At 38.7% G+C, this 27,091-nt stretch overlaps 2 protein-coding genes across 9 annotated transcripts in view; one reads left to right on the forward strand and one right to left on the reverse strand.

Annotated features, from left to right (window-relative positions):
* Window positions 1-6,461, reverse strand: part of SREK1IP1 (SREK1 interacting protein 1) — a 47,199-nt gene extending 40,738 nt beyond the window's left edge. Inside the window, exons 1-2 of the mRNA XM_023545504.2 lie at window positions 6,371-6,461; window positions 5,988-6,268 (exon numbers count right to left, since the gene is read on the reverse strand). Of these exons, the coding sequence (XP_023401272.2) occupies window positions 5,988-6,000 (13 nt within the window). The 5' untranslated portion in view covers window positions 6,001-6,268; window positions 6,371-6,461. The remainder of the gene's footprint in view (window positions 1-5,987; window positions 6,269-6,370) is intronic.
* Window positions 6,462-6,551: 90 nt separating this feature from the next.
* Window positions 6,552-27,091, forward strand: part of CWC27 (CWC27 spliceosome associated cyclophilin) — a 255,095-nt gene continuing 234,555 nt past the window's right edge. For 7 of the 8 annotated variants that reach the window (XM_023545500.2, XM_010588168.3, XM_064272469.1 and 4 more), the window contains exons 1-7: window positions 6,552-6,662; window positions 11,319-11,415; window positions 15,043-15,155; window positions 17,457-17,600; window positions 21,766-21,864; window positions 22,530-22,633; window positions 26,865-26,934. In XM_023545500.2, coding sequence (XP_023401268.1) covers window positions 6,621-6,662; window positions 11,319-11,415; window positions 15,043-15,155; window positions 17,457-17,600; window positions 21,766-21,864; window positions 22,530-22,633; window positions 26,865-26,934 — 669 coding nt within the window. In that variant the 5' untranslated portion in view covers window positions 6,552-6,620. Of the gene's footprint in view, window positions 6,663-11,318; window positions 11,416-15,041; window positions 15,156-15,361; window positions 15,480-17,456; window positions 17,601-21,765; window positions 21,865-22,529; window positions 22,634-26,864; window positions 26,935-27,091 lie in introns of those variants that run through there. The other variant, XM_023545501.2, reaches the window with a different exon arrangement.

The raw sequence follows: 27,091 nt of genomic DNA on the forward strand, positions 1-27,091 counted from the left end.
GCCAGACTGAAATGTTAATTTGGTTATAGAAAATTCGTTACCTTGCCTACAAAGATTTCATTGAAAGGGAGAAAAAATAAAAGAGTTTTCGTCAAGCACATCATTAATATATTGCCACTTATACCTGGTCAACCTGCACAGGATAGATTCTTCATGGAAAATGGAAAATCACTGACATGAACGTCATAGATAATTTCAACAACTGTGAGTGTGAAAGGCAGTTTTTAAAGGAAAGTTAACTTCACTGATCCTGTTGTTATTGTTAGCTGCCATGGCCCCAATTCATAGCGACCCCATGAGTTACAGAGTAGACCTGCTCTATAGGGTTTTCTTGGCTGTGATCTTTACAGCAGCAGTTCATCAGGCCTTTCTTCTGTAGAGCCACTGGGTGGGTTCAAACTGCCCACCTTTAGTTTAGCAGCTGATTGCAAACCACTTGTATCACCTTGGCGCCTAACTTCACAGATGCTGGTGTTCAAATGCCTTTTCTCCAGTAACAACTAAGAGTCCAAGATTTTCCCCTTTCTCAAAATCAGGACATAAAAATTCCAGCATTGCTTTAGAATAGGGGTTGCAAACTCAAATATCTATAAGGGCCTGGCAGATGGCAATGACAGCAGGCTATTTATTGTGCAATTTACATGTGCTAATTTATTTAATTCTACAACACATCTATGAGGCAAGTGCTGTTATCATTCCCATTCTTCATAAGGGGAAATTCAGGCACAGAAAGGTTACATAACTTGCCTAGTATTACTGGTTGCAAACGGTGGCGCGAGGCAGTTTGGTTTCAAAACCCATGATTTTAACCACTGTTATGGATTGAACTGTGTCCCCCAAAAAGTTATGTTGAAGTCCTAACCCCTGTACTTACGAATGTTACACTTTTTGGGAATAGGGGTTTTCTTTTGTTAATGGGGTCCTATCAGAGTACGGTGGGTCCTAAGCCTCATTACTTCTGAGGGCTGTCTTATAAAAAGAGCAGAAGAGACACAGACACACACATGGGGAAGACAAACACTATGTGAGGACCCATCTACCGACAAAGAAATGCCAAGGATTGTTGGCAGACATCAGAAACCAGGAGACAGGCCCAGAAAAGGAACTGATAAGGCTGAGATCTTGACTTGGACTTTTAGCCTCCAGAACAGTAAGAACATAAATTTTTGTTCTTTAAAGCCATCCATTTGTAGTATTTTTTGTTATGGCAGCACTACATAACTAAGACAACCACTACATACTATTTCACTATCCAGGTAAAGCAAATGAGTGAGGTAGGCCAAAGCAGGCCAGTGGGGCCTGTGGCAAACTGGACAGTATAAGTCTAGAGGTCAGCCATCCTACCCACTGCTGTGATGTTCAAACATGGGCCCAGCATTGTCAGAGCCTTTGATTTTTCAAAGGAGGACAGAAATCTAGGTTTGTGTGGATGAAATTCTATCTCCCTCCCAGTATAGATTTTTTAAAAATTAGCTGCCTGTGTTTATAAAACCTCTTGGGCCAAACCTAACATCCCAAAAGGTTCAAACCAGGCCACAGATTGCAGGTTTATTTCTGAGAGCAGTTTGTAGCATTTGTTATCTATATAATGGTGCAAGTTCACATATAATTCTGCGGAAAAATTGACTGAAGCATGTGACCATAAAACTGACGAGGCCGATTTTTATGTGCGGTTTGTGGAAAGCAGCCTCATTACTTTACAGTCATACCTTGTAATAATCACTAGCAGGACCACCCCATGAAATGTCATGTTGAATCCATGCCAGCATTATACCTAAAAATAAAAGAGCATAACATAACACTTGTCCTCCTTGATGATCATCTCAAAACGTTTCTGATGGAGCCTTATTTTCCTTTAATACACTGTTTGGATCGATTATCCAAGAAATTATTTTAACATCTTCCGTATTTATTTTTTCAAATGGCACCTGCATTGTACTTCTACAGCACTGTCATGCCTATTATCTCAATTTTTGCAAGATTTAAACACTTTATCTATGACTTGCCATCTAGCTTAATGGCTCAATTTAAGATCATTACACTTCGAAGGACTATTTTGAACTGAAAGAAGGTTAACGTAACTGTAATGCTGGTCTAAGATTAAAGGAATTTCAATAAGGGCTTAAAAAAACCTTTGTTCCCCTAAGTAGCACATTTTCTTTACTAGACTTAAGTTTTATGAGTGCACAGATTATGACATTGTGACCCAAGAGAACCATACATTGTGGGTGCTCAAAATGTTTGTTCAAGTAATTCAATCAACAGTGATATCAGGTTAACTTTGGATGCAGCTGTGTCAATCTGTCAACAAATGTCTTCCCACAGAGCACCAGGGCTGACTCAGCCTATCATAAACATCTAGGTAATCTACTGTGAAGGCCAGTCTTTCTCTGCTGGCCCCCTAAATGTTTGTGTTCCTGAAGCTACAGGTACAGACCTTCCCTTTACACGCTATATACTTCTCCTGAGTAAAGTCATCTATTCCCACGGCCTTGTTGTTGTTACGTGCCATTGAGTCGATTCCAACTCACAGTGACCCTATAGGACAGGGTAGAACTGCCCCAAAGGGTTTCCAGGGGGCGACTGGTGGATTTGAACTGCTGACCTTTTGGTGAGCAGCGGAGCTCTTAATCACTACATCACCAAAGCACCTTTATGGTCTTTATGGCCTTACCTCCTATTAAATGTGTGAAGACACTGAGATCATTATTTTTGACTCTGGTTTGTTTCCTAAGCTACAACTTTTCTCTCCACCTGCCCACTAGATATCTCCATTCTTACAACTGAGCACACCTCAACACAACATGCCCCAAACTGAAGCCATCCTCCCCCTAATCCTGCTCCTTCTCAGGTGGTGCCTGTATCAGTAAATGGGCCCACCTAGTTGCCTAAGGAGCCCTGGTTGCTCAGTGGTTAGAGTGTTCAGCTGCTAACCAAAAGGTCGGTAGTTTGAATCCACTAGCCACTCCATGGGAGAAAGATGTTTTGTCTGCTTCCATAAAGATTATAGCCTTGGAAACCCTATGACGTAGTTCTACTCTGTCCTGTAGGGTTGCTATGAGTTGGAATCCACTCAATGGCAATGGGTAATTGCCTAAGTGAAACCTAGGTCAACCTCATTTCCTCTCTTAGCCACACACACACTGAATCAATTACCAATTCGTAGTGATTCTACCTCCAAAAATATATCTCCAGTCTGTCTACTTTTCTCCATTCCTACTGACACCATACATTAGTCAGGTATCATCACAATTAAACAAAATTATCCTGATTTGTGACTTTTCCTCCAAATTAGCTCTCCTCCAGCCTGTGCAGCCAGAACAATCCTTCCAAAATGTGAATCTGCTTTAAAATCCTTAAATGCTTTTCAACTGCCCTTACAATCAAGTCCAAACTCTTAGTCATGGCTTATAAGGCCCTTCAAGCTGGAAATGCTTTATAAGTTATACTATAAACGAAATCAAACCTATTGCCAAAGTGTCGATTTCAACTCATAGTGACCCTATAGGACAGATTAGAACTGCCCTGTATGGTTTCCAAGGAGCACCTGGCGGATTTAAACTGCTGACCTTTCAGTTAGCGGCCGAGGTCTTAACTACTGTGCCACCAGGGCTCCAAGTTATACTACAGCATGGCAAAATGGTAAGAACACAGCGTCTAGGGGTGCCAGACTGACCTAGCTCCATCGTTTACTAGCTGTCTTACAAGTAGACAAGTTACTTGATTTCTGTCTCAGTTTTCTCATCTGTAAAATGGGAAAAATAGTACCTATTTCAGTGGTGTAAACCCTGGTGGCATAGCGGTTAAAAACTACAGCTGCTAACCAAAGGTCGGCAGTTCAAGTCCACCAGGTGCTCCTTAGAAACCGTACAGGGCAGTTCTACTCTATCCTATAGGGTCACTCACTACGAGTTGGAATCGACTCGACGGCAACAGCAACTGGATCTCAGTGGTTAAGAGCTAAGGCTCCTAACAAAAGGTTGGCAGTTTGAATCCACCAGCCGCTCCATGGAAACACTAAGGGGCAGTTCTACTCTATCCTATAGGGTCATATGAGTTGGAATCGACCCAATGGCACACAACATCTCACAGTGCGGTGTTCCCAGGTGGTGCAGTTAATATGCTCAGCTGCTAACTGAAAGGCTGGAGGTTTGACTACACCCAGAGGCACCTCCAAAAGAAAAGCCTCGTGCTCTACTTAAAAAAAAAAATCTGCCATTGAAAACCCTGTGAAGCACAGTTCTACTGTGCTCCACATGGGGTCACCACTGATAGGAATCCACTCGATGGCAACTGTTTTTTTTTTTTTTTTAATCTCATGGTACAGTCCTGAAAGTTAAATGAGATGCCTGGCACAGTGTCTGACACATTTGATACATAGTAATGCTTAGTGAATATTAGCTACTGTTATTATCCCTCTAGTTCATTTCTCACTTGTCTCCTGTTTGTATTGAGTTCCATTCATGGTAAACATCTTTAATTTCTTTCTCTTACTGAGCCTTTACACAGCATTTCCCATTCCCAATCTTTAGGTCTCATCCTAAATGGCACATCCTGGCTCCGCCTGTACCCTATTAGGTGCCCTTACTATGTGCTCCCCCTGCCATAGCATTTGCTCCACTTTCTGGTACTTTTTTTTTCTCTTCACAGCTAGATTTTAAGTTCTGTGTTTAGAGGGACATGTCTATCTTGCTCATCACTGTATCCCAGTGTGTATAGCACAGTGCCTGGCACACGTAGGCACTCAATGAACATTTGTTATGTGTATAAGTGAGTTGTACTTTCTTCTCTCACAGCGCCTTACGTGTTCCACTTAAAGCTGTACAAGGTAATAAAGCACAAACTTCTTAACAGCTATAGGCAAAATACATTTCTGAAAAGGCTGCCACAGGTCAAAGAACAAGGTCAAATAATATTGGGAAGGCAGGTTTAAACAAAACTAGGGCTTCTGAAACTTAGCACTCCTCAGAATTTTTTCTATACTAAAGTTTACTGTGAATTTCCAGACTGAGAAGGGGTACAGTGTGAACTTTGTCTCAAAACATCTCCTGCAACCAGTGTTCCAAGAAACACATTGTCACAAAACTTAAGGAGATGCCTTCCCCTACTAGAATTTAAGAGTAAGGTGATAGTTGTGGAGGACTAATTCTCTGATGCACTAAATCTGCAGGGTTCACCGTTTTTAGGTCAGTAACCCAGGTGGAGCAGTGGTTACTCGATTGGAACCCACCAGCTGCTCCGTGGGAGAAAAGACCTGGAGATCTGCTCCCATAAAGATTTAAGCTTAGGAAACATTATGGGATAGTTCTAACCTGTCCTACAGGGCCACTATGGGTTGGAATCTACTCGACGGCACATAACAGTAATTCTTTATGGACACAGAATCTAAGTGCTGGAAGGAACCTTAGACATAAGCAACAAAGTTCCTTCTTTTACAGATTTGGAAATTGAGGCCAAGAAGGGCAAAGCGACTGGTCCACGGCCACACCACAAGGACATCATACAAAAGGAAAAGTTGGACCTAGAACCCCAGTGGCCTGTTTCATCCCGGCGATTTCCACTACGAACAATGCCTCTCGCTACTTGGGTTCGCCAAGTGCTGCCCACTTAAAAAAAAAAAAAAAATTTTTTTTTTCAGCCATACCAAAAAAAAAAAAAAAAAAAGGGCAGGTCAATTTTTCTCGGCCACCCACCCCCTTAGGCCTACAGACACTGCCTACTGCCTCTGGCTTCCTTTTTTCCTCCTTTAAGCGTGCCCCGTAATCCTAGAGCAGCCGGGGCTTGGTTAGAGGTGGATGAGATAGTTTCTTTCTCATCAGTTTATTTTTGGAATCAAAACTTCCCAGTAAACCAAACTACCTGCAGTCAATTTTAACGTCTCCGTCTAAATCGCCTTGGGCACTATACTCTAGTCCACAGCCCACTACATCCCACTCTACCCATTCCCTTGCCCTCCGGGACCCAGGAGCCCCGCCGTCGCTCTTCACCTGGGACTGCCATGGCGCTGGCAAGAGAGGTCGCTGGAGCCCTTGCCTTTCTAAGGGCGCGCTCGCTTCCCACCGGCCGCGAGGACAACGCACAGCCAAAGCGGCCTCTTCCACCGGCGCCGCGAAACCTCCACTACTTAGCCTCGGAAGGCCCTATAAACCTCTGGATATAGCGGAACCAAGCAGCCGTCCATGCAGTTTCCTTGCGAGTCATATGGCTGAACACACATGGACCGAACCATTACTGCCAGCTTCGGGGGATGGGTATGACCTGCATTCTCCTGTAGTGAAAGTCAACACCAACAAGATTTGTATATAGTTCCTTTAAATATTTTGGTAGAAATTACATTTAAGTAAGAAGGTTGAGACTCTTTTCTCATTACCTGGAAGACATTGGAAACCCCTTCTCAGCGTTGGCGGTGCTGGAGTCCGGGAGCAACATGGCGGCGTCCGTGAGGCGTTAGTTTGGGGAAAGAATAGTGTTTGGTGTTGCAGTTTTGCAGGACTTCAACTGACCGGAGCTTTCTGCGACCACCCAACATAAGGAAGCGTGTACTGATAGGCGGACAGCTCTAGTGGCCGTCCGTCAGCTCTTCTTCCTAATAAGGAGCAGATTCCTGAACACCGACCAGGATGAGCAACATCTACATCCAGGAGCCTCCCACAAACGGGAAGGTGAGAGCCTCACCTAGGGTCCCTGGGCTCCGCGAAGGGTAACCTCCTCAGTTAGGAGAGTTTGGGGTCTTACCGTTGGGAGAGACCAGTGGTGTATTTCTCTCTGTCTCCGAACACGATTGCGCCGAAAACCGTAGGCTGGCATTGCTCAACATATACATGAGAGTCTTCAGGTGGAGATTACTCCATCTTCCAACCCTCAAGCCTTATTATTTCCTGCTCTCAACTCAACTCATGCCGGTATTTTTTAGGGCCTTAGGCTTTTAAAAGTGCATTTTAAAATTTGACATATTCTTTGCTTAATTTGGGGATCTCTCTTTCACCATTCGTTCTAGAATCATTTATTGAATTCTGCTGGGCACCAAAAAACTCCACTGCCGTCGAGTCGAATTCGACTCATAGCGACCCTATAGGACAGAGTAGAACTGCCCTATAGAGTTTCCAACGAGCGCCTGCATTATTCTCTGGGGCTCCAAAGATGGGTGGGTAAGGCCTAGTCGTTGCCCTGAAAGAGCTTATTGTTTAGTTTGGGAGACAGGCATAGTACAGAAAAATCTTATGATACGTTTGGTTTGTGGGCTGTGGAGAGAGGGGTGTATAGCTATGGCAGTACTGAGGAGGTGAGGAACTGAGAAAGTTCGGAAAAGCTTCATGGAGAGGGTATCTTAGCTGGTCTTAAAACATGAGGTGATTTTTAGTTAGAGAGAGTGGGGAATGGGGAATGTTCTCACATTTGAATGGAAGAATGATTTCCTGATAGATTTGGTGGTTAAGGTGTGTCAATTCCTGCCCAGGGTGTTTGAATGCAAAGTGGGGCAGAGGAATCAGCAGTGGAATAAATGTCACCTGAATTCTTGAACTGAGAGCTAGTTTATATCACACACGAAATTTGACGAACCAGCATAATGGAGAAAATAGTGTGACTGGAAGTATATAGGTGAATTAGGATAAACTAAATTTGCTGAAGTTAAAATTCTGTTGTATGACTGTATCCTAAATTATCCAGTATTCTATTGAGGGACATTTGGTAATGTAACAAGGGCAATATGAAAACAACAAAAACAAAAATACTGTAGCAGCTATCTCCAGCAAAAGTTGTAGTGGGTCTTTTGGGCAGAATAATTCTTTAAATTCTTTGTTTTTTGAACATCTCCTGGGCATTAGCATTTGTTCCCTCTCCCCCACACACATCATCGTGAAAACCCAAAATACCTCCCCCCTCATATTTCCAAATGTTTCTTGGAGATAATATCACTCCCAGTTGATAAACACTGGTAGAAGACTGGATAGATTGCCCAGCCTGCCAGGCAGGGCTTTCACATGTGCTGATACTCTCCCTGGTATGCCCTTTTTCCTGCTAAGATGTCAACTGAGCAGAGAGGTCTTTCATATAGAACCTGCTATGAAATAGCAAACCTCATTCATCATGCCCAGCATCTCAGCATTCCCTGCCCCTCCTTAACCTCATCAGTTTTTTCAATAGTTGTTGTTGTTAGGTGCCCTCCAGTCAGCTCCGACTCCTGGCGACCTTATATGTAACAGCACAAATTTTGCCCGGCCGTTTGCCATCCTCACAATTGTTGGTATGTTTGAGCCCATTGTTGCAGCCACTGTATTAGTCCATAACATTGAGGTCTTCCTCTTTTTCACTGAGTTTATCAAGCATCATGTCCTTCTCCAGAGACTTGTCCCTCCTGATAACATGTCCAAAGTAAGGAGCATTCTGGCTGTACTTCTTCCAAGACAAATTTGTTTACTCTTCTGGCAGTGGATGATATATTCAGTATTCTTCGCCAACATCAATGGTTCATAAACTGGTCATTGCACACTTCAGGGGGTGTGCAAAACCACCCATGGAGTATGGGAAGAAAATCTTCACACTTTTATTTGTATTTATTTTCTCCTTTAATTTTTTAAATGTCATGTTTTGTATGTTCAAAATAACATATAAGCAATTATAATTGGAGATCATTGATTCAGGGTTACAAGGAAGAGAAGACATGTCTAGGTTCCCTTTAACAACAGTGTTTTATTTCAAGTTTGTTGTTGTTAGGTTCCATAGAATCGATTCTGACTCATAGTGACCCCATGTGACAGAGTAGAACCACCCCATAGCTTTTTCTTGGCTGTAATCTTTATGGAAGCAGATCATCAGGTCTTTCTCTACGAAGCCAGTGCGTGAGTTTAAACCGCCAGCCTTTCAGTTGGCACCCTAGCACTTAACTCTTTGTGCCACCAGGACTCCTTTATTTCAAGTATACATGGGGATAATGAAGAAGGACAGGCTGCTTCTTCTTTTTTTTTTTTTTAAGGTATACTGGGATGTACATCAGGTCCATGGAAAATCAGGTGTTGCACAGTGTTGTTATAGATACAGTCCAAGGTGGAGGGAGTTACCCAGCCTATCAATTTGCGTTCTAATAGTATGCTTTCTGGGAGACTGAGAATCCAGTAGGTTTGGTTTGGAGTGTCTTTTTTGGGCATTGTTTCATACTATGCCAAGTTAAAAGGCCTTGCTCATATCCAGACAATATATTGTCGCCTTTGACTTAGGCAGTGATCCATATTGAAATCAGTTGTGTCCAGAGTAATCCAGAGATTTCCCTTGAGATACATGGCAGGGCCAGGTAGCACTGGGCTCAAGTCATTCACTGTGTAAAGTAACTCAGATAAGTTACTTTATGTGAGTGTTTCTTATAAGCAAAATGAGAGTAATGATACCTTGTACGTGAGGGTTAAATGGGATAAGTAAAATGGGAGTAATGATACCTTGTACATGAGGATTAAATGAGATAAAATATGTAAAGTGTTTGACATAGAAGCTGACACATGGAGGACATTTAACAAATGTCCCCTTCTTTTTGTAAAGGAAGTTTAGTGGACTGAGAAAATTGTACGTGTTGCATTTCTAGTTCTTTTGTATTTTTTTAGGGTTAAGGAAACCATTTTAGAAGCTACCACAATATAGATATTTTCACTCCTCCCACCCCATGGTTGTTGAAGAAGAGAGCTATGTAGCTAGTAAAAGCCCCCAAAGGTACAATGATTTCACCAATGTTATATAACTTACTGCAGTGTATCTAGGCTTCTGAAAAAGAAATTCAAAGGCAATGTGTTATAGTAAAGGCACTGCCCCGGGAGGGCGGAGAAAACCAAAAAACCAAACCCATTGCGGTCAAGTCAATTCCAACTCATTATCCTGTAAGGGCAGAGTAGAACTGCCCCATAGGGATTCCAAGGCTGTAATCTTTACGGAAGCAGACTGCCACATCTTTTTCCCTCAGAGAAGCTGGTGAGTTCAAGCCTCTGGCCTTTGGATTAGCAGCTGAGTATTTTAATCACTGCACCACCAGGACTTTTGAGAGGGAGGAGAGCCAGGTGCTATTCCTGTTTTGTCATTAACAAACTCTCTGATTTGTGACAATTTACAATCTCTCTGAGCTATCTGTAAAAAAAAGCAATCGAACCTGTTGCCCTCGAGTTAATTCTGACTCACAGCGAGCGACCTGACAGGACAAAGTGGAACTGCCCCATAGAGTTTCCAGGGAGCGCCTGGTGGATTCGAACTGCCAGTCTTTTGGTTAGCAGCCATAGCTCTTAACTACTACACCACCAGGGTTTCCCATCTGTTAAAAAAAACAAACCAAATCCTTTAATGATGAGTTGATTCTGACTCATAGCAACAGTAGAACTGCCTGTAGAGTTTCCAAGGAGCACTTGGTGGGTTTGAACTGCCGACCTTTTGGTTAGCAGCCATAGATAGCACTTAACCACTACACCACCAGGTTTCCCATCTGTAAAAGGTGGGGTCTTATTTGAATGATTTTAAAGCTTGCTTCCAGTTCCAAAAAAAGTATATTTGTGGAAGTCAGGTAAATGAGTTTTGGACATAAAGAGTGTGGTTTATGTCCATGACATTAACTACCCGTGAAAATAGCCTCATTAAAAAAAAAAGTTACATTGGATAATCTTTATTTGTAAGAATATTCTAAATGACATTTATTGACACTGATCTACTTGGAGACACTGGGGGAAAAAATAAAAAAGTGATACTGGAGAAACTGGGCTCCAGCTGTGCTACAGTATTCAAATTTTGAGGCTAATCTTTTTGGTTATTAATGACAGCTATAAGCTGTTCCTCAGCTTACAGGGGTTTTGATTATTGCAGCACAGCTAGTTCTTCTAGGGAGTAACTGTCTATGAGCTGATAGAAAAAAATAAAATATAAATTTTTTTTTCTATCAAATGATTATATTTAATATAGGTGGAGATTTTTAAGACATACCATTTTAGTAAGTACTAAACCTAGAATTAAATTAAGGATATTAGTAATTTAGGAATAGTGTGATTTTAAATGAGCAAGTAGGGTGTTTATATGTAAAAAGATCATTGTAAAATTGTCTTAAAGTATCACAATTTCATTGCTGACTTTTCTTAATTTGCTACACCAGTTTTACGAGAAGTGATGCAACGGGAAACTTTTACAATGAGCCGCAGTGAATATTTGAAATTTTGTTGAGAATTACAACAAAAGCCAAGCAAAGTTTCTAATTTTATTTTAAAATCCACTAGTGAATGCTACAAATTGAACAGCCATTCAGCTGATGATTAAGTAAAATGATAATTTAATATAACAATGTAATATTCTTTCTACAGGTTTTATTGAAAACTACAGCTGGAGATATTGACATAGAATTATGGTCAAAAGAAGCCCCTAAAGCTTGCAGAAATTTTATTCAGCTTTGTTTGGAAGGTAATCGTAAGTCTTGAGTTTCATTCAGTAGGATACATTTTTGTTAATTTAAAATTAAGCTGCAGTGTATTTTTTGACAACTTCGAAGACTGGTGTTAAATTGGTATGAAAGATCTGATGTTGAGCTACGTGTCAGGAAACAGAGAGAGGAAAATTATTTCCCAAATAAATCTATATAATTTTAACAGAAAAATTTGTCTCATCAAGGAATACTTTGATCCTTTTGATCACCTTTGCTAACTTCTACTTCTTTATTTCATCCTCTAAATGTGGGTGTTCCCCAAAATTGCCTCTAGTTCCCTATTCTCTTTGCTATTCAGTTTTTACCTTCACCCAAATGACTACTAAATTTAAAACTCCAGCCATTTCTTCTCAGCTCCAGTTTTACATTTCTAATTGTCTAGTGAACTTTTATACTTGAGCCCTATTACTGTCAGCTCCAGCTATCAGTTGCTATAAAGTCGATTCTGACCCATGGTGACCACACGTGTTATGGAGTAGAACTTTGCTGTATAGAGTTTTCATGTTTATGACCTTTTGGAAGCCTTCCCAGGTGCCTGTGGGTAGGTTCGAACTGCCAACCTTTCGGGTAGCAACTAAGTGCTTAACTGTTTGCACCACCCAAAGATTCCCAGCTCCAACTAAACTGTTACAAAACCAAGCTTAATTTCTTCTCCAGACTGCTTTGACTTTCACCTGCATAGTGGCTATAATTACCTCTTACCTGGTCTTCCTTTCTCTGATTGTTAATCTCCATATCCTCTTGTTTATTCATCTGGTATTTGAATCCTTAGGTAGGATGGCTCCCTAGCTTTCTAACTTTATTTCTCATTGTACCCACCACATAGTTTCAGTTGACCACTGTCTTTATTTCCTGAGTAGTTTCTTTTCTTTTCCACTTTGATGTATATCCTCATAGTAGTTCTCCTTTCTGGAATACTTTCTCTTCCTTTCTTTACTCTTCAAGTCTTACCTGTTTTTAAATGTCTGTTCAAAATTCCACTTTCTCTATGAAGCCTTCCATCTAGCCTTCAGTGCTGTTATTATCAATATCTTTAATATTTTTTATATTTGAGTCATACAGTGACTATTTTTCTTTTTAGAGAACTATGCAGAGTTATATATCTACCTGAGTGTTTTTCCCTTCAGAATATTCTCTTAGGGAAACTAAACATTCCAAACATTTTTGGAGCTTCTTGTTGGCTTTTAGAATACATTGCATATGGTTTTGAATATCTCCAGTAGCAGTAAATCATTGTCCTTCAAATTTATATCTGATTTCTAGAGACAGATAAGGTTATTCAAGGTATCAGGAAATAGCATTTTGAGTCAAAAGCAAGATATGAAAGAGAATCCAAAGCAACGGTAGTAGGGTACAGTGAGAGCTCTCCAAATACATAATTAGATAAATATGTAATTACCAGGGGAAGGTTTAAGGCATCAAAAATCCCTAGACCAAAAAAAAAAAGAAAAACAAAACTCAAGAAAGGAAAAACAGAAAAGGTATCTGCAAACACCATTATTAATAATTGCTGTGGCAGGCAGGAAGGAAATAGAGCCAGACAGGTAGTTCAGTCAGAGAATCCTCAAATAACTGTCAACAAAGCTGAGAAACATAGGAGACACAAAATAGACTGGTTTCTGGAAAGAAGTTTTAAAGAATTGAAAGCTCAAATTTTACAGAAGGAGAGTGAAAGTTCATAAACATTAGAAAGAATGAATGGTGAATTGCAATCTACAACCAGGTGAATGGAAGAAACAGAAAACATCTGGATACAATATGACAATGATAAAGAAACAAGGTTCTTAAGTTAAATGATATTGGAATTCAATGACAACAAAAAAAAAATTATTTCCCTGTTTTTAAGAATAAGAATCTAAGTGTACAATTCAGTGGCATTTAGTATGTTCACAGTGTTGTACAATCACCATCCCTATTTAGTTCCAAAACATTTTCATCACCCCAAATGAAAACTCCATACCCGTTAAGCAGTGACTCTTTGTCCCTTTCTCTCCCAGCCCCTGGCAATTACTAATCTGCATTCCATGTCTATAGATGTACCTATTCAGAATATTTCATATATTTCGCTTAGCATAATCTTTTTGAAGTTCATCCATGTTGTAGCATGTATCAGTACTTCATTCCTTTTTTATGGCTCATTAATATTCCACTGGACATATGGGTTGTTTCCAGCTTTTGGATATTGTGAATAGTGATGCAGTGAACATTCATGTAGAAGTATTTGTTTGAATACCAAAAAACCCCCAACAAACCTGTTGCTGTCGAGTCAATTCTGACTCATAGCAACCCTATAGGATAGAGTAGAACTGCCCCATAGGGTTTCCAAGGAGTGCCTGGTGGATTCGAACCATCGACCTCTTGGTTAGCAGCCATAGCTCATAACCACTCTACCACCAGGGTTTATTTGTTTGAATACCTGTTTTTAATTCTTTTGGGTATATATCGAGAAGTAGAGTTGCTGGGTCATATGGTAATTCTATATTTAATTTTTTGAGGAATCTCCAAACTGTTTTCTGCAGTGGCTATACCATTTTACATTCCCACTAGTAATGTATGTGGGTATTTCATTGTGGTTTTGATTTGCATTTCCCCGATGACTAATGATGTTAAACATCTTTTCATGTGCTTATGGGCCATATTTGCTACCTTTTAATAAAAACTCTCTGCTCTAGTCGAACCCTAATTCTTGCTCTTCCACCTCCACCAAATTCTTTGCTCATGCTTTGCCTCCTTGAGATGTCATGCTTCTACCATACCCAAGTTAACTTCTTTCTCCTCCATGAAGTCTCCTTGGCGTTCTGGGTTCCAGATAATAAGTACTACAGTATAGGAGAACATATACGACCTCTTCCTGTGTGTTTACAGATTCCAAATTACATATTTATGTATAAATATAAATAATATTTTCTATCATTTAGCAGAGTCTAATTGAACTCAATTATATATTGTCTTATTATTCATTTCTTTTATTTGTTAGAAGTTTCTTGAGAGTACATTGATATGCTAGACATATAATCAAATAATTTTGATATATTGTGGTTCTGTACATAGTTTGTGTGTTATTTTCTATGAGGAGAAGAGGAAGAAGTAGGAAAAAAGGCATTAATTTCTACCAGGTTTCTCAATCTTAGCACTGTTGACATTTAGGGCCAATTATGCTCTGTCATGGGGCTACCCTGTGCATTGTAGGATGCTTAGCAGTACCTTTGGCATCTATCCACTAGATGCCAATGGCATCCCCCAGTCGAGATAACCAAAAATGTTTCCAGTGATTTACTGATGTTTTCTGGAGTCAAAATGGTCCCCCTCCCTTCCGCTGAGGACCACTGAACTATACCAAAACTAAAATATTAATTTTGAAAACTGTAATTCAAGTTTGAGAGAGTCCTGGAAATAAAAACAAAACAAAGCAACAGCCATGGTTTCTGTAGAAACGTTTACTGTTTTGTGTAGATAGTCTATTATTAAGTGGGGAAGAAAAGGTTTCAGTTTGGGAGACTATTAACATTCTCCAAAAAAAAAACCTTGTGACTCTAGCTGTATTAATTCGGATAACTTATAAATGTACCGTTTTAAACATTAATAAATTATATGTATTTTTTCAGCTTATTATGACAACACCATTTTTCATAGAGTTGTACCTGGATTTATAGTCCAAGGGGGAGATCCTACTGGCACAGGGGCTGGTGGAGATTCTATCTATGGGGCCCCATTCAAGGTGAGACTGAATTATTATTTATTTGCAGTTCAATTTGGATTGCTTAATCGAAAATGATTGTACCCCACAAGAAGAAAAAACAATTCACATTAGTACACAAAATCAAATGCCTGTCACATATTTATGATTGTACAGAAATAAGACCAATGCTTTATCTATAAAGGATTTTTTTTTTTTAATTGTCTTATGATAGACTTTTATGCTAGATTTATTCAGGTGGAGATAAAGGTGGTTGTGAGGAAAATGTGAGTTACAAAAAAAGACTATATGGCATACTTCCCCATGTCTGACTATCTAATCTCTACAGCTCTGTAAAGGTAAAAGGTAAGTGTTCGGAATATTTGCATATGCTATCTTATTGTAAAACAGTTTATTTAAATACTACGTGTATCAGGGTCGCTATGAGTTGGAACTGACTCAATGGCACCTAACAACAACAACGTGTAATTCATTCTAAAATATACATAGTAGACCACTACAGCACAGAATGCATGCTAGAATGGAAATGACAAGGAGAACAGAAGAAGCAACATTAAAAAAAAATAAAAAGAAAAGAAAATTGTATCAATCAAGAATAGGTGTCTGATTTCTTAACTGCCTGTGTAGATCTAAGAAGAAAAACAATATCATAGATGATATATTGAGAATAAGAGTAGGTTCATGTAAAAGTTAAAAGTTATGGTTTTATTTATTTAATGGCACCAATATCATGTTCTTTGAATGAGGAAACATTAATAGCCTTTAAAATATAGGAGTTTTTGAAGGCTTTGTGTTTATACTAATTGAACAGAGTGTCTAGAGCATCCTTTCGTCTTTTCCTGGGTCTGAATGATTCTTGAGAAAAATACTTAAACTCTTTGCTTTAATTTCCAGATGACAGTGGCTTTAGAAAATGTGGAATGGCTATTAAAAAGTTTCAGATGTCACTGTTATACTATTTTATATTTTACCAAAGTGAGATGTCTCATGATTTGAAAGCCTCCATCTAGCAGGAAACATTCCTTTATTGTATTGTTTGATGTGACAGAGCTCTTTTTGATGGTTCCTTCTTAACTTGTGATTTTTGCTTTATTATTTTAGGGTTATACAGTTATCTTGTTAAGTTTTTTAATTAGGTCATTTTCAATATAATGTAAATATTCCAGACAGTTATGATTCTTTGAGTATAGATCTCTTGAGGATCATTTATTAAGGACAAATAACTTCCTTTATGAAAAACATTGATTACGTAAAATGGCTGCATTATAAATGAGTCTAGTTTCAGGTCTGTATGGAAATCCTATTAACTGAGAGACTAGTGTGTGTGTTATGAAGCCCTTCCATATCAAGAAAGAAGAAAAAAAAAAACCATACCCATTTCTATTGAGTCAATTCTGACTCACAATGATCCTATAGGATGGAGTAGAATTGTCCCATAGGGTTTCCAAGACTGAAATCTTTATGGAAGCAGACAGCCACATCTTTCTCCTGTGGAGTGGCTTGTGGATTCAAACTGCCAACCTTTTGGTTAGCAGCTGAGTGCTTAACCACTGTGCCACCAAGGCTCCCATATCAAGAAAACCACCTTAGAAAGGCTTACTTCTGCTCTTTGAAAATTGGCGAATGCGAACAGTGCTGATTTAGAGGAGATTCAACTTTGGACTTTAAAAAACAGTAAAATTACACAACACAGTCATAGTTGATAGCTTAAATTAAAAAGCAAGAAGAACACAACCATTCATGACAATCTGAATGAAGGTGGGAAGGGGCAATAGAAGATTCCCCAGTGGTTTGAAGGTGGTTTTCTTGGAGAAATAATAGAAGGTTCTAAAATATTAGATGATGTTGAGGGATGGAAAGAATAGGGAAATAACTCTTAGAGATCTGTTCCTCTTTGTGTAGGTAGGCAACTTCCACAAAATAGGATAAATTACGAAGAACAAGTATATTTAGAGATACATAAACACTAGTGAAACCCTGGTGGCATAGTGGTTAAGAGCTATGGATACTAACCAAGAGGTTGGCAGTTTGAATCCACCAGGCGCTCCTTGGAAACTCTATGGGGCTGTTCTGCTTTGTACTATAGGGTTGCTATGGGTTGAAATCAACTTGATGGCAGTGGGTAAAGGCTAGTGAAGTCAAGTACAATAGCACTGAAGGGATGGTAAATACTGGATTTGACTACACTTGAAAATCAGTTAATGAACAGTACTTCCTTTTTTATTAGAAGTTGTTTGGGACCTTGCCGGTCAACTGATGAAATATGAAGGCTCTTAGTGTATCTAAGGTCATTCACTAAACCTTTTCCTTTTTATGCTTCAGGATGAATTTCACTCACGGTTGCGTTTTAATCGGAGAGGACTGGTTGCCATGGCAAATGCTGGTCCTCATGATAATGGCAGCCAGTTTTTCTTTACACTGGGTCGAGCAGATGAACTTAACAATAAGCACACCATCTTTGGAAAGGTTAGTGTCTAACTATCTTCAACCTATGGTTTAGTTTATTACATTATTCTTTAAGCTTCTATGGTATAGATTTTTGTTATAACAAACTACGAAGGACCATTTATATTCTTTCTTGCATGTTTCAGATTAATAGTTCATGGCTATTACTCTAAAGTTTTATTGTTTTAAATCACAATAACACAGACACTCCTCACTTACCTACATGGTTAGGTTCCAAAGACCAGGTTGTTATGTGAAAATCAGTGTCTTAGTTATCTAGTGCTGCTATAACAGAAATACCACAAGTGGGTGGCTTTAACAAACAAGTTTATTCTCTCACAGTCTAGTAAGGTAAAAGTCCATATTCAGGATGTCACTTCCAGGGGAAGCTTTCTCTGTTGGCTCTGGAGGAAGGTCATTGTCATCAGTCTTCCCCTAGTCTAGGAGCTTCTCAGCGCAGGGACCCTGAGTCCGAAGGATGCACTGTTCTCCTGGCTCTTGCTTCTTGGAGGTGGGAGGTCCTCATGTCTCTCTGCTTGCGTCTCTCTTTTATATCGCAGAAGAGATTGGCTTAAAACACTGTTTAATCTTGTAAATCTCATCAATATAACTGCCATCTCTTTACATCATAGTAATAGAATTTACAATACATAGGGAAATCACATCAGATGACAGAATGGTAGACAACCATACAATACTGGGAATCATGACTTAGCCAAGTTGACAGATATTTTGGGAGGACACAATTCAATCCATGACAATCAGTATTATGCAAAAATGGGGGATTCTTTTTTTCTGTTTTCAGACCATTTATCCAATTTTTTTTTTTTTTTTAAGAAAATATGATCATAGAAATAATAACAGCTAAGATTTACTGATGTGCTCATCACTGTGATGAGTCCAGTTACGGAGTATTTCTCTGTGAAGAAGGAGGCTTGGAGGAGACAAAGCTGGATAAAGCTGGGTTGTGTGATGGAAGGGGCCACAGTTTAACCATTTCATCTTCCTCCTGTGCTGGGTCAGAGCTTTCCTCATGAAGCTACCTTCAAAGCTCTACTCCCACCCCTGCAAAGCCCTGTGTTCATGATCCCAGAGCCTGCTCTGCCGTTGGGGCCTGGAGAGTCACCAAGACTTGGGGCTTCCTGCGAGGATGCTGGGAGCCTGGCTATGCACCCCGCCCCACTGAGGTGGAGGCTTTCGGGCCAGTTTGGCTCACTTTGGGATGTCCTTAAACTCACCCACATTTCTTCCAAACACCCTCTCTGATGCCTCTTTCTTTTTTCCCTTGCCACCCGACAGCAATTTTGAGCTGCGGGGCTTCGGGCCTCAAGGAGCTAAGAACCCAGAACAAACGCCTGCTGGCTCAGTGCTGCCTGCGCGTCTGCCCAAAGGCCCTGGCCACGGAGGAGGGCGGCCATGCATGGCAGCTGGATGTGCCCCCACTGGCAGGAGGGAGCAGAGGGCTCAGGGCAGTGTGGCCCAGTTTCTTGGAGGCTGACTGGAGACCCTCCTTAAGAGAGGGGACGCCCTGCAGCTGTTGCCGCCATGGCTGCGTGGTTAATGTGTAAGGTAGTCAGATAGTAGATTTTTTACTATTGTCGTAACTGTGAAATGTTGGATGAGATAGTCGATAAGTGAGGAGTAGTTGTATTAGCTACGATGTCACTAAGCCAAAATTGTTTTTACATTTTTACAAAGTCACCTATGTAATAACCTTTAGTTGTTTAAAATTTATTTTATAAATGATGAATTCCTTAAGTATAAGTGAAAGTTGTATTGACGATGAAATTTTTTACTGAAAATATTATTTTGAATAAAACCCAAACTCCAAGCTAGTCAAGTCAATCCTGACTCATGGTGACCCCACGTGTTTCAGAGTAGAACTGTGCTCCATGTGGTTTTCATCTTGCTTGATATTTAATGTCATATCAGGGAATAGTCTTTCTGTTGAATTTTTTGATAATTTTCCTTAAAAGGGATTCTGAAGGTTTTTTTTTTTTCTCTCCTTTCTTCCCTTAGATATATTTTTATGTATTTTAATTCTTAGGCAATTTAGACTCAATTAGTGTATTGGAAACCCTGGTGGCATAGGAGTTAAGAGCTACAGCTGCTAACCAAAAGGTCGGCAGTTCCAATCTACCAGGCCTTTCTTGGAAACTGCATGGGGCAGTTCTACTCTGTCCTATAGGGTCGCTGTGAGTCGGAATCGACTCGACGGCACTGGGTAGTGTATTAGCTCCCTCTGCTGGCTCAATAAGAATAGTTTCCCCATATCCTAGGCAAAACTGGATTTTGTGATGATGGAAGGGGAAGAAATAAAATTAGCACAATGGAAAACTGGTGTTGTTTAGAAACTCTTGAGGAATGTCGAATGAAAGGAGACAAGCAATTGCAATATTGTTGCTTAACAAGTATTGAATAACGTGGATTAAGAAATATGCGTTGGCATGTTCTTCCTTGTTGTTCCATTGTAGGTAATTTGATGTTCATAGAAATCCCATCTATTATTTCTAAAAAATAAGAACTCACTGCTGTTGAGTTGTTTCTGACTCATAGCAACCTTATAGGAGAGAGTAGAACTACCCCATAGGGTTTCCAATGCTGTAATCTTTCTGGAAGCAGACTGCCACGTCTTTCTCCTGAGGAGCTGCTAGTGGGTTTGAACTGCCGACTTTTCAGTTAGCAGCCCAGTACTTTAACTGCTGTGTCACCAGAGCACAGTACATAATAAAATGGTGCCATTCTGTGTCATTTTTTATAATTGATCCTATATAACTTACACATTTGAAACAAAGTATAACGTAGTGGTTAGAAGTCAGAAGGGGTGTTAATGTTGGCTCCAGTTTGAGCCTCAGTTTTCTTTATGTGTAGAAGGAAGATAACGATAGTACCTACTTTTATGATGTTTGTGAGGATTAAAGAGATAAAGTCTGCAAAGCACTTACCACACTGTTCTTGTTATTTTTGTTATTCTACTCTATTCTGAAATCTGAATTTTTAATGATATTTGAATAAAAAATGGTCATTCAGTAGGTGTTTTTACTTTTTTTATTGTGCTTTAAGTGAAATTTTTCAATTCAAGTCAGTTTCTCATGCAAAAACATATAGACACATTGTTTTGTGACCCTAGCTACTCTCCCTGCAATGTAACAGCGCATTGACTCCTTCTCTCCACCCTGTATTTCCCATGTCCATTCAACTAGCTCCTGTCCCCCCCTGCCTTCATAGTCAGGAGCTGCCCTCATAGTCTCACCTGTCTAGTTGAACTAAGAAGCACACTCCTCACCAGTATCATTTTATGTCTTATAGTCCAGTCTAATCTTTGTCTGAAGAGTAGGCTTTGGGAATGGTTTTAGTTTTGGGTTAACAGAGAGTCCAGGACCATGACCTCTGGGGTCCCTTCAGTCTCAGTCAGGCCATTAAGTCTGGTCTTTTTACTAAAATTTGAAGCCTGAAACCTACTTTTTTCCTGCTCAGTCAAGGATTCTCTGTTGTGTTCCCTGTCAGGGCAGTCATTGGTGGTAGCCGGACACCACCTAGTTCTTCTAGTCTCCGGCTGATGGAGTCTCTGGTTTATGTGGCCCTTTCTTTCTCTTGGGCTCGTATTTTCCTTATGTCTTGGTGTTCTTCATTCTCCTTTGCTCCAGGTGGGTTGGGACCAATTGATGTATCTTAGATGGCCACGTGGTAGCTTTTAAGACCCCAGATGTCACTTAACAAAGCAGGATGCAGAATGTTTTCTTAATACACTTTGTTATGCCACTTGACCTAGATGTCCCCTGAAACCACGGTCTCCAGACCACTGGCCCTGCTACTGTGTCCCTCAAAGTGTTTGGTTGTATTCAGGAAACTTCTTAGCTTTTGGATTAGTCCAGTTGTGCTGACTTCCCCTGTATCGTGTGTTGTTCTTCCCGTCACCTAAAATAAAGAAGGTGCTTTTATTTTTAATAAAAACTGATATTAAGTATATATTGGAAATTTTCCAAAAAGCTTATTGAATGCTTGAATTCCATCCATGCTCTTTCTCCCTTAAAATAAAGTTGCTTCATTTGCATTATTAAATATATATGCTCTTATGTAATTATATTCTTCTCTAATTACTTTAAAGTTTTTTTTTAAAGTTCGTCCTTAATTCAAAGGATGAATGTAATATATTTGCAATTAAACGTTCTTTCTCATGTGCTAGGTGACAGGGGATACAGTATATAACATGCTGCGACTGACAGAAGTAGACATTGATGATGAAGAGAGACCACGTAATCCACACAAAATAAAAAGTTGTGAGGTAGGAGCATGATGCAGCCCTTAAATTGTCATTTCAGAGGAATTGATCATTAGAATTCTTAAACTATTGAATGCAGGCTTTACTTATACAAAATTACCAACACAACTCTGATTTTATCTCTGTAATTTATTTAGGCAAAACTTCTGATTAGGATTTTTTTCTTTTAATTGAAGGGTTTGAATTCAATGTTGAAACTAGAGCTGATAATCCAATGAATAAAAATGGAAAATTTGGGGAATTAGGTTTATTAGGTTTATTTTGCCCAGAGAAGTGATGTGATAGCTAATTTAAGAGTGATCCTTCAATGAGGAAGCCAGGTCGTTAACAGTGTTTGATTTGGAGTTAAAACACCTGAGTTTGTCTCTCTTCCTATGTATCATTTAAGTTCTTTTGAATATTTTTCCCTTTTGTAAAATAGGGATGAAATCTTCCTAACTTAGTAACGATAGGATTATTGGAGAATCCAATGAGACTAAATGGAAAGACTTTATGCTATGTATATACCTATATATATATATGTATGTGATATATGTATATGTCACTGCACAAATAATGGCTGTTTGGGGAAAAGGTATACACTAAGATCAGTATAATTAAATATTGGTTTTAATTTTTCATGAAATTAAAAAATTGAAATAGTATTTTCAAAATATTTCTTTTCATAGGTTTTGTTTAATCCTTTTGATGACATCATTCCAAGGGAAATTAAAAAGCCAAAAAAAGAGAAGCCAGAGGAAGAAGTAAAGAAATTGAAACCCAAAGGCACAAAGTAATCACAGTAGACTTTTCTTCAATATCAAAAGCAACGCTAATTCATTTAAAAAAAAAAAAATTCATTTAGTTCACTTTATTTCTTTATGTAACAGTCGTTTACCAGTTAGGGAAAGGCCAGTTAGAACCAAGAAGATTTCTGAACTTAGTGTTTTTTTCTAAATGAGCATTTTCTGCACTCAAGTACAGTGTAACTTAAGCTAAAAAATCTTTTCTCAGGTCCGTATGAAATCCATGTTAACAAGCAATAATTTTATAACTACAGTACCAAATATTTATATAAATGAGTTGTGGAAATTTTTTTCTTTTGTTTTTTACTTGTTTTTAAATTAGTCTATGTTCACTATAAAGAGTATGGAGCCCTGGTGGCACAGTGGTTAAGAGCTTGGGTGCTAACCAAAAGGTCAGCAGTTAGAATCCACTGGCAGCAACTTGGGAAACCCAACGGGGCAGTTCTACCCTGTCCTGTAGGGTCACTGTGAGTCGGAATCTACTTGATGGCAATGTGTTATAAAGAACATGGAAAATGAACTATAAAGAATATTTTTTATTTGTAATAAGTGCACGATTTCATAATTTAACTTTTTACTCCTTTTTGTTGCTATTAAAAATAATCTTATTATGAATATATTTATATATAAAGCTATTTCTGTATTAGGGATTATTTTCTGAGGACAGTTTTCTAAAAGTAGAAATTTTTGAAATAAGTTTCAGTATTTTGTGAACAATATTTTTTTCCTCCCACTCCTTTTTGTGTGTGTATGTGCTTTAAGTGAAAGTTTACGATTCAAGTCAGTTTCTCATACAAAAACTTATACGCACATTGTTATGTGACCCTAGTTGCTCTTTCTATAATGTGACAGCACACTCCTCCTCTCCACCCTGTATTTCCCGTGTCCATTCAACCAGCTCCGGTACCCCTCTTCTTTCTCATCTCTCCTCTGGACAGGAGCTGCCCATTTACTCTGATGTATCTCACTGAGCTAGGAAGCACTCTCTGCACAAGTATCATTTTATATCTTATAGTCCAGTCTAATCTTCATCTGAAGGGTTGGCTTCAGGAATGGTTTCAGTTTTGGGCTAACTGAGAGTCTGGGGGCCGTGTCTTCTGGGGTCCCTCAGGTCTCAGACCATTAAGTCCAGTCTTTTTACTAGAATTTGAGTTCTGCACCCCACTTTTCTCTCGCTCCATCAGGGATTCTCTGTTGTGTTCCCTGTCAGGGCAGTCATTGGTGATAGCCGGGCACTATCTAGTTCTTTTGGTTTCAGGCTGATGGAGTCTGGTTTATGTGGCCCTTCTGTCTCTTGGGCTCATATTTTTCTTGTGTTTTTGATGTTCTTTATTCTCCTTTGCTCCAGGTGGGTTGGGACCAATTGATGTATCTTAGAAGGCCACTTGCTAGTTTTATAAGACCCCGGATGCAACTCACCAAAGTGGGATGCAGAACATTTTCTTAATAAATTTTATTATACCAATTAACCTAGATGTCTCCTGAAACCATGATCCCCAGACCCCCGCCCCCTGCCACTCTGTCCCTCGAAGTATTTGGTTGTATTCAGGAAAACTCCTTAGCTTTTTGTTTAGTCCAGCTGTGCTGACTTCCCCTGTATTGTGTGTAGTCCTTCCCTTCATCTAAAATAAGTCTTGTCTACTATCTAGTTAGTGAATACCCCCTCCTCCCCTCCCCACCCTCATAACCATCAAATAATGTTTTCTTCTGTGTTTAAATCTTTTCTTGAGTTCTTATAATAGTGGTCTCATGCAATATTTTCCTTTTGCAACTGGGTAATTTCACTCAGCATAATGCCTTCCAGATTCCTCCATGTTATGAGATGTTTCATGGACTCATTGTTGCTCTTTATCATTGCATAGTATTCCATTGTTTGAATATACTATAATTTGTTTATCCATTCATCTGTTGATGGGCAGCTAGGTTGTTTCCATCTTTTTGCTATTGTGTACAGTGCTGCAGTGAACATGGGTGTGCATGCATCTATTTCTGTGACAGCTTTTATTTCTCTAGGATACATTCCAAGGAGTGGGATTGCTGAATCGTATGGTATTTCTATTTCTAGCTTTTTAAGGAAGCGCCAAATCAATCTCCAAAGTAGTTGTACCATTTTACGTTTCTACCAGCAGTGTATGAGTATTCTAGTCTCTCCACATCCTCTCCAACATTTATTATTTTGTGTTTTTTGTATTGATGCTAGCCTTGTTGGGATGAGATGGTATTTCATTGTAGTTTTGATTTGGGTTTCTCTAATGGCTAATAATGGTGAGCATTTCCTCATGTATCTGTTAGCCGCTTGAATGTCTTCTTTGGTGAAGTGCCTGTTCATATCCTTTGCCCATTTTTTAATTAGGTTATTTGTCTTTTTGTTGTTGGGGATTTGCTGTCTCTTGTAGATTTTAGAGATTAGACACTGATTGGATTTGTCATAGCCCCAAAATTTTCCCATTCTGTAGGTTGTCTTTTCACTCTTTTGATAAAGTGTTTGGATGAGCACAACAAGTGTTTGATTTTTTTAGGAGCTCCCAGTTATCTAGTTTCTCTTTGGGTGTTCGTGCATTGTTAGTAATGTTTTGTATAGTGTTTATGCCATGTTTTAGGGTTCCTAGTGTTGTATGTGGGCAGTATTTTTTACATTATTAATTTTGTCTGTTTTATTAAAATGGGTATTATAGAGTTAGATTTCAACTTACTCTTTTGCTGAATTATAGCATCCACATTAGAGATTTTTATTGTGCTTTTAAAATCTAGAATTCTAGGTGTAATCCTGCCTAACAGTTAATGAAAGGCAAAGTTTATTAATCTTTCTGAGCTTCAGTTTCCTCATCTTATAAAATGGAGATTATCATAAGTAGAACACCTGGTTTTTATGAGGATTAAATGAGAAGTATATGAAAATACCCACTAGAATAGATGTTTAATACATACTAGTTTCTTTCCTTGATATCCTAAAAAGTAAGTTAAATTGCTTTTTTAAAATGTCAGACATTAGATACTTTAATAAACATTTGATGCCTTGTGGCAAAATAATTTCTTATAGAGCTATATAGTTGGTATCTTTTTATTCTTTTATTTATTTTGAGTAATTTGTCTCTGGGTGAAAGGTCTCTGTTATATTCATACATATTTCATCACTATGATTTATCTTGACAAGAGGCTCAAATTTTTTTGTTTCTGTTGTTTTAAGTTTATAGCAGATGTGTTATAGGAATGATGTGATGGTCACTGATTGCATCTTGTTTTAAGCAGAAAAAGAAAAGAACCCTCTTTCATTGCCAGATCTTTTATTTTCTCAATATTTGTGAGAGAGTTTAATAACTTGTCATTTATCTTACTTGGGATTTTCTACTTTTTTCTGAAGATCAATCCAAGGAGATAAACTTAGTTTTTTTCTTCCCATGGGCTATTTTTTAGTTAAGTTTATTGTTTATGTTTTTTTATCTGACAATTTTATATAACTTATTATTTTAAAATATTAAGATAATATTCTGGCAGATATTAGTTTAGTTGCTTTCCATTCATAGTATTCTTGAGACCATGTATTTATTAGTTTTTCAGGAATCTCCATTTTGCTACCAGCTTTGGTAAATGTAAAAAGCTGGACCATTTCTGTCATTCTTGATTCAATACACTTAGCAGTAGTGCTCAGGATGGATCTTTGGTCATTTGCCTAGCAGATATGAAACACCTGTGGTCTAAAGTCAAAGCCTTAGTGTTTTATATGATAGCAAAAACATAGATCCTTAGTATGTTTCTGCTGAGTACTAGATAATACAACCACTCCTCATTTATTGACATGGTTAGGTTCCAAAGACCAGGTCATTATGTGAAAACGAGCATTATGTTAAAATGAAGGATGACTACATCATTGTATAAGTGCAAGATTACATCATTACATAACTGCCAAACCACTGAGAATCATGGCTGGTCAAGCTGACACGTAATCTTAACCATCACAGCTAGCATTAGTCACCTTGCACCTTAGCCTTCACTACTGCCAGACCTATGTCGTTAATGCGCAAAATAGTTGGATAGTAGACTTTTTACTGTTGTAAATGTGAAATGTCAGATAATAATGAGACAGTTGATAAGTGAGGAGTAGGTGTGCTTTCATTGAACAGAATGTTTTTATTTTTGTAAATTCTGTTCTATCTCTTTGAAAATAAGATGTTGATAAATTAACTTTTTTTTCCTTTTCCTTTTTTCTTTTTTGACTAGAAATTTTAGTTTACTTTCATTTGGAGAGGAAGCTGAGGAAGAAGAGGAGGAAGTAAATCGAGTTAGTCAGGTAAAACTCTAATTTGTCCTTTGTTCAGAATTATGAAAGATTAGGGTCTATATCATTCTCATTTTTCTATCTCTTACTGTATCTGACACAGCACATTTTACATGGTACACACACTCAGTAAGCGTTTATTGAATTGCTTAATAAAATGATTGTTGTC

This window comes from Loxodonta africana, chromosome 2 (assembly GCF_030014295.1).
Source record: "Loxodonta africana isolate mLoxAfr1 chromosome 2, mLoxAfr1.hap2, whole genome shotgun sequence".
In the NCBI taxonomy this organism is placed as follows: domain Eukaryota; kingdom Metazoa; phylum Chordata; class Mammalia; order Proboscidea; family Elephantidae; genus Loxodonta; species Loxodonta africana.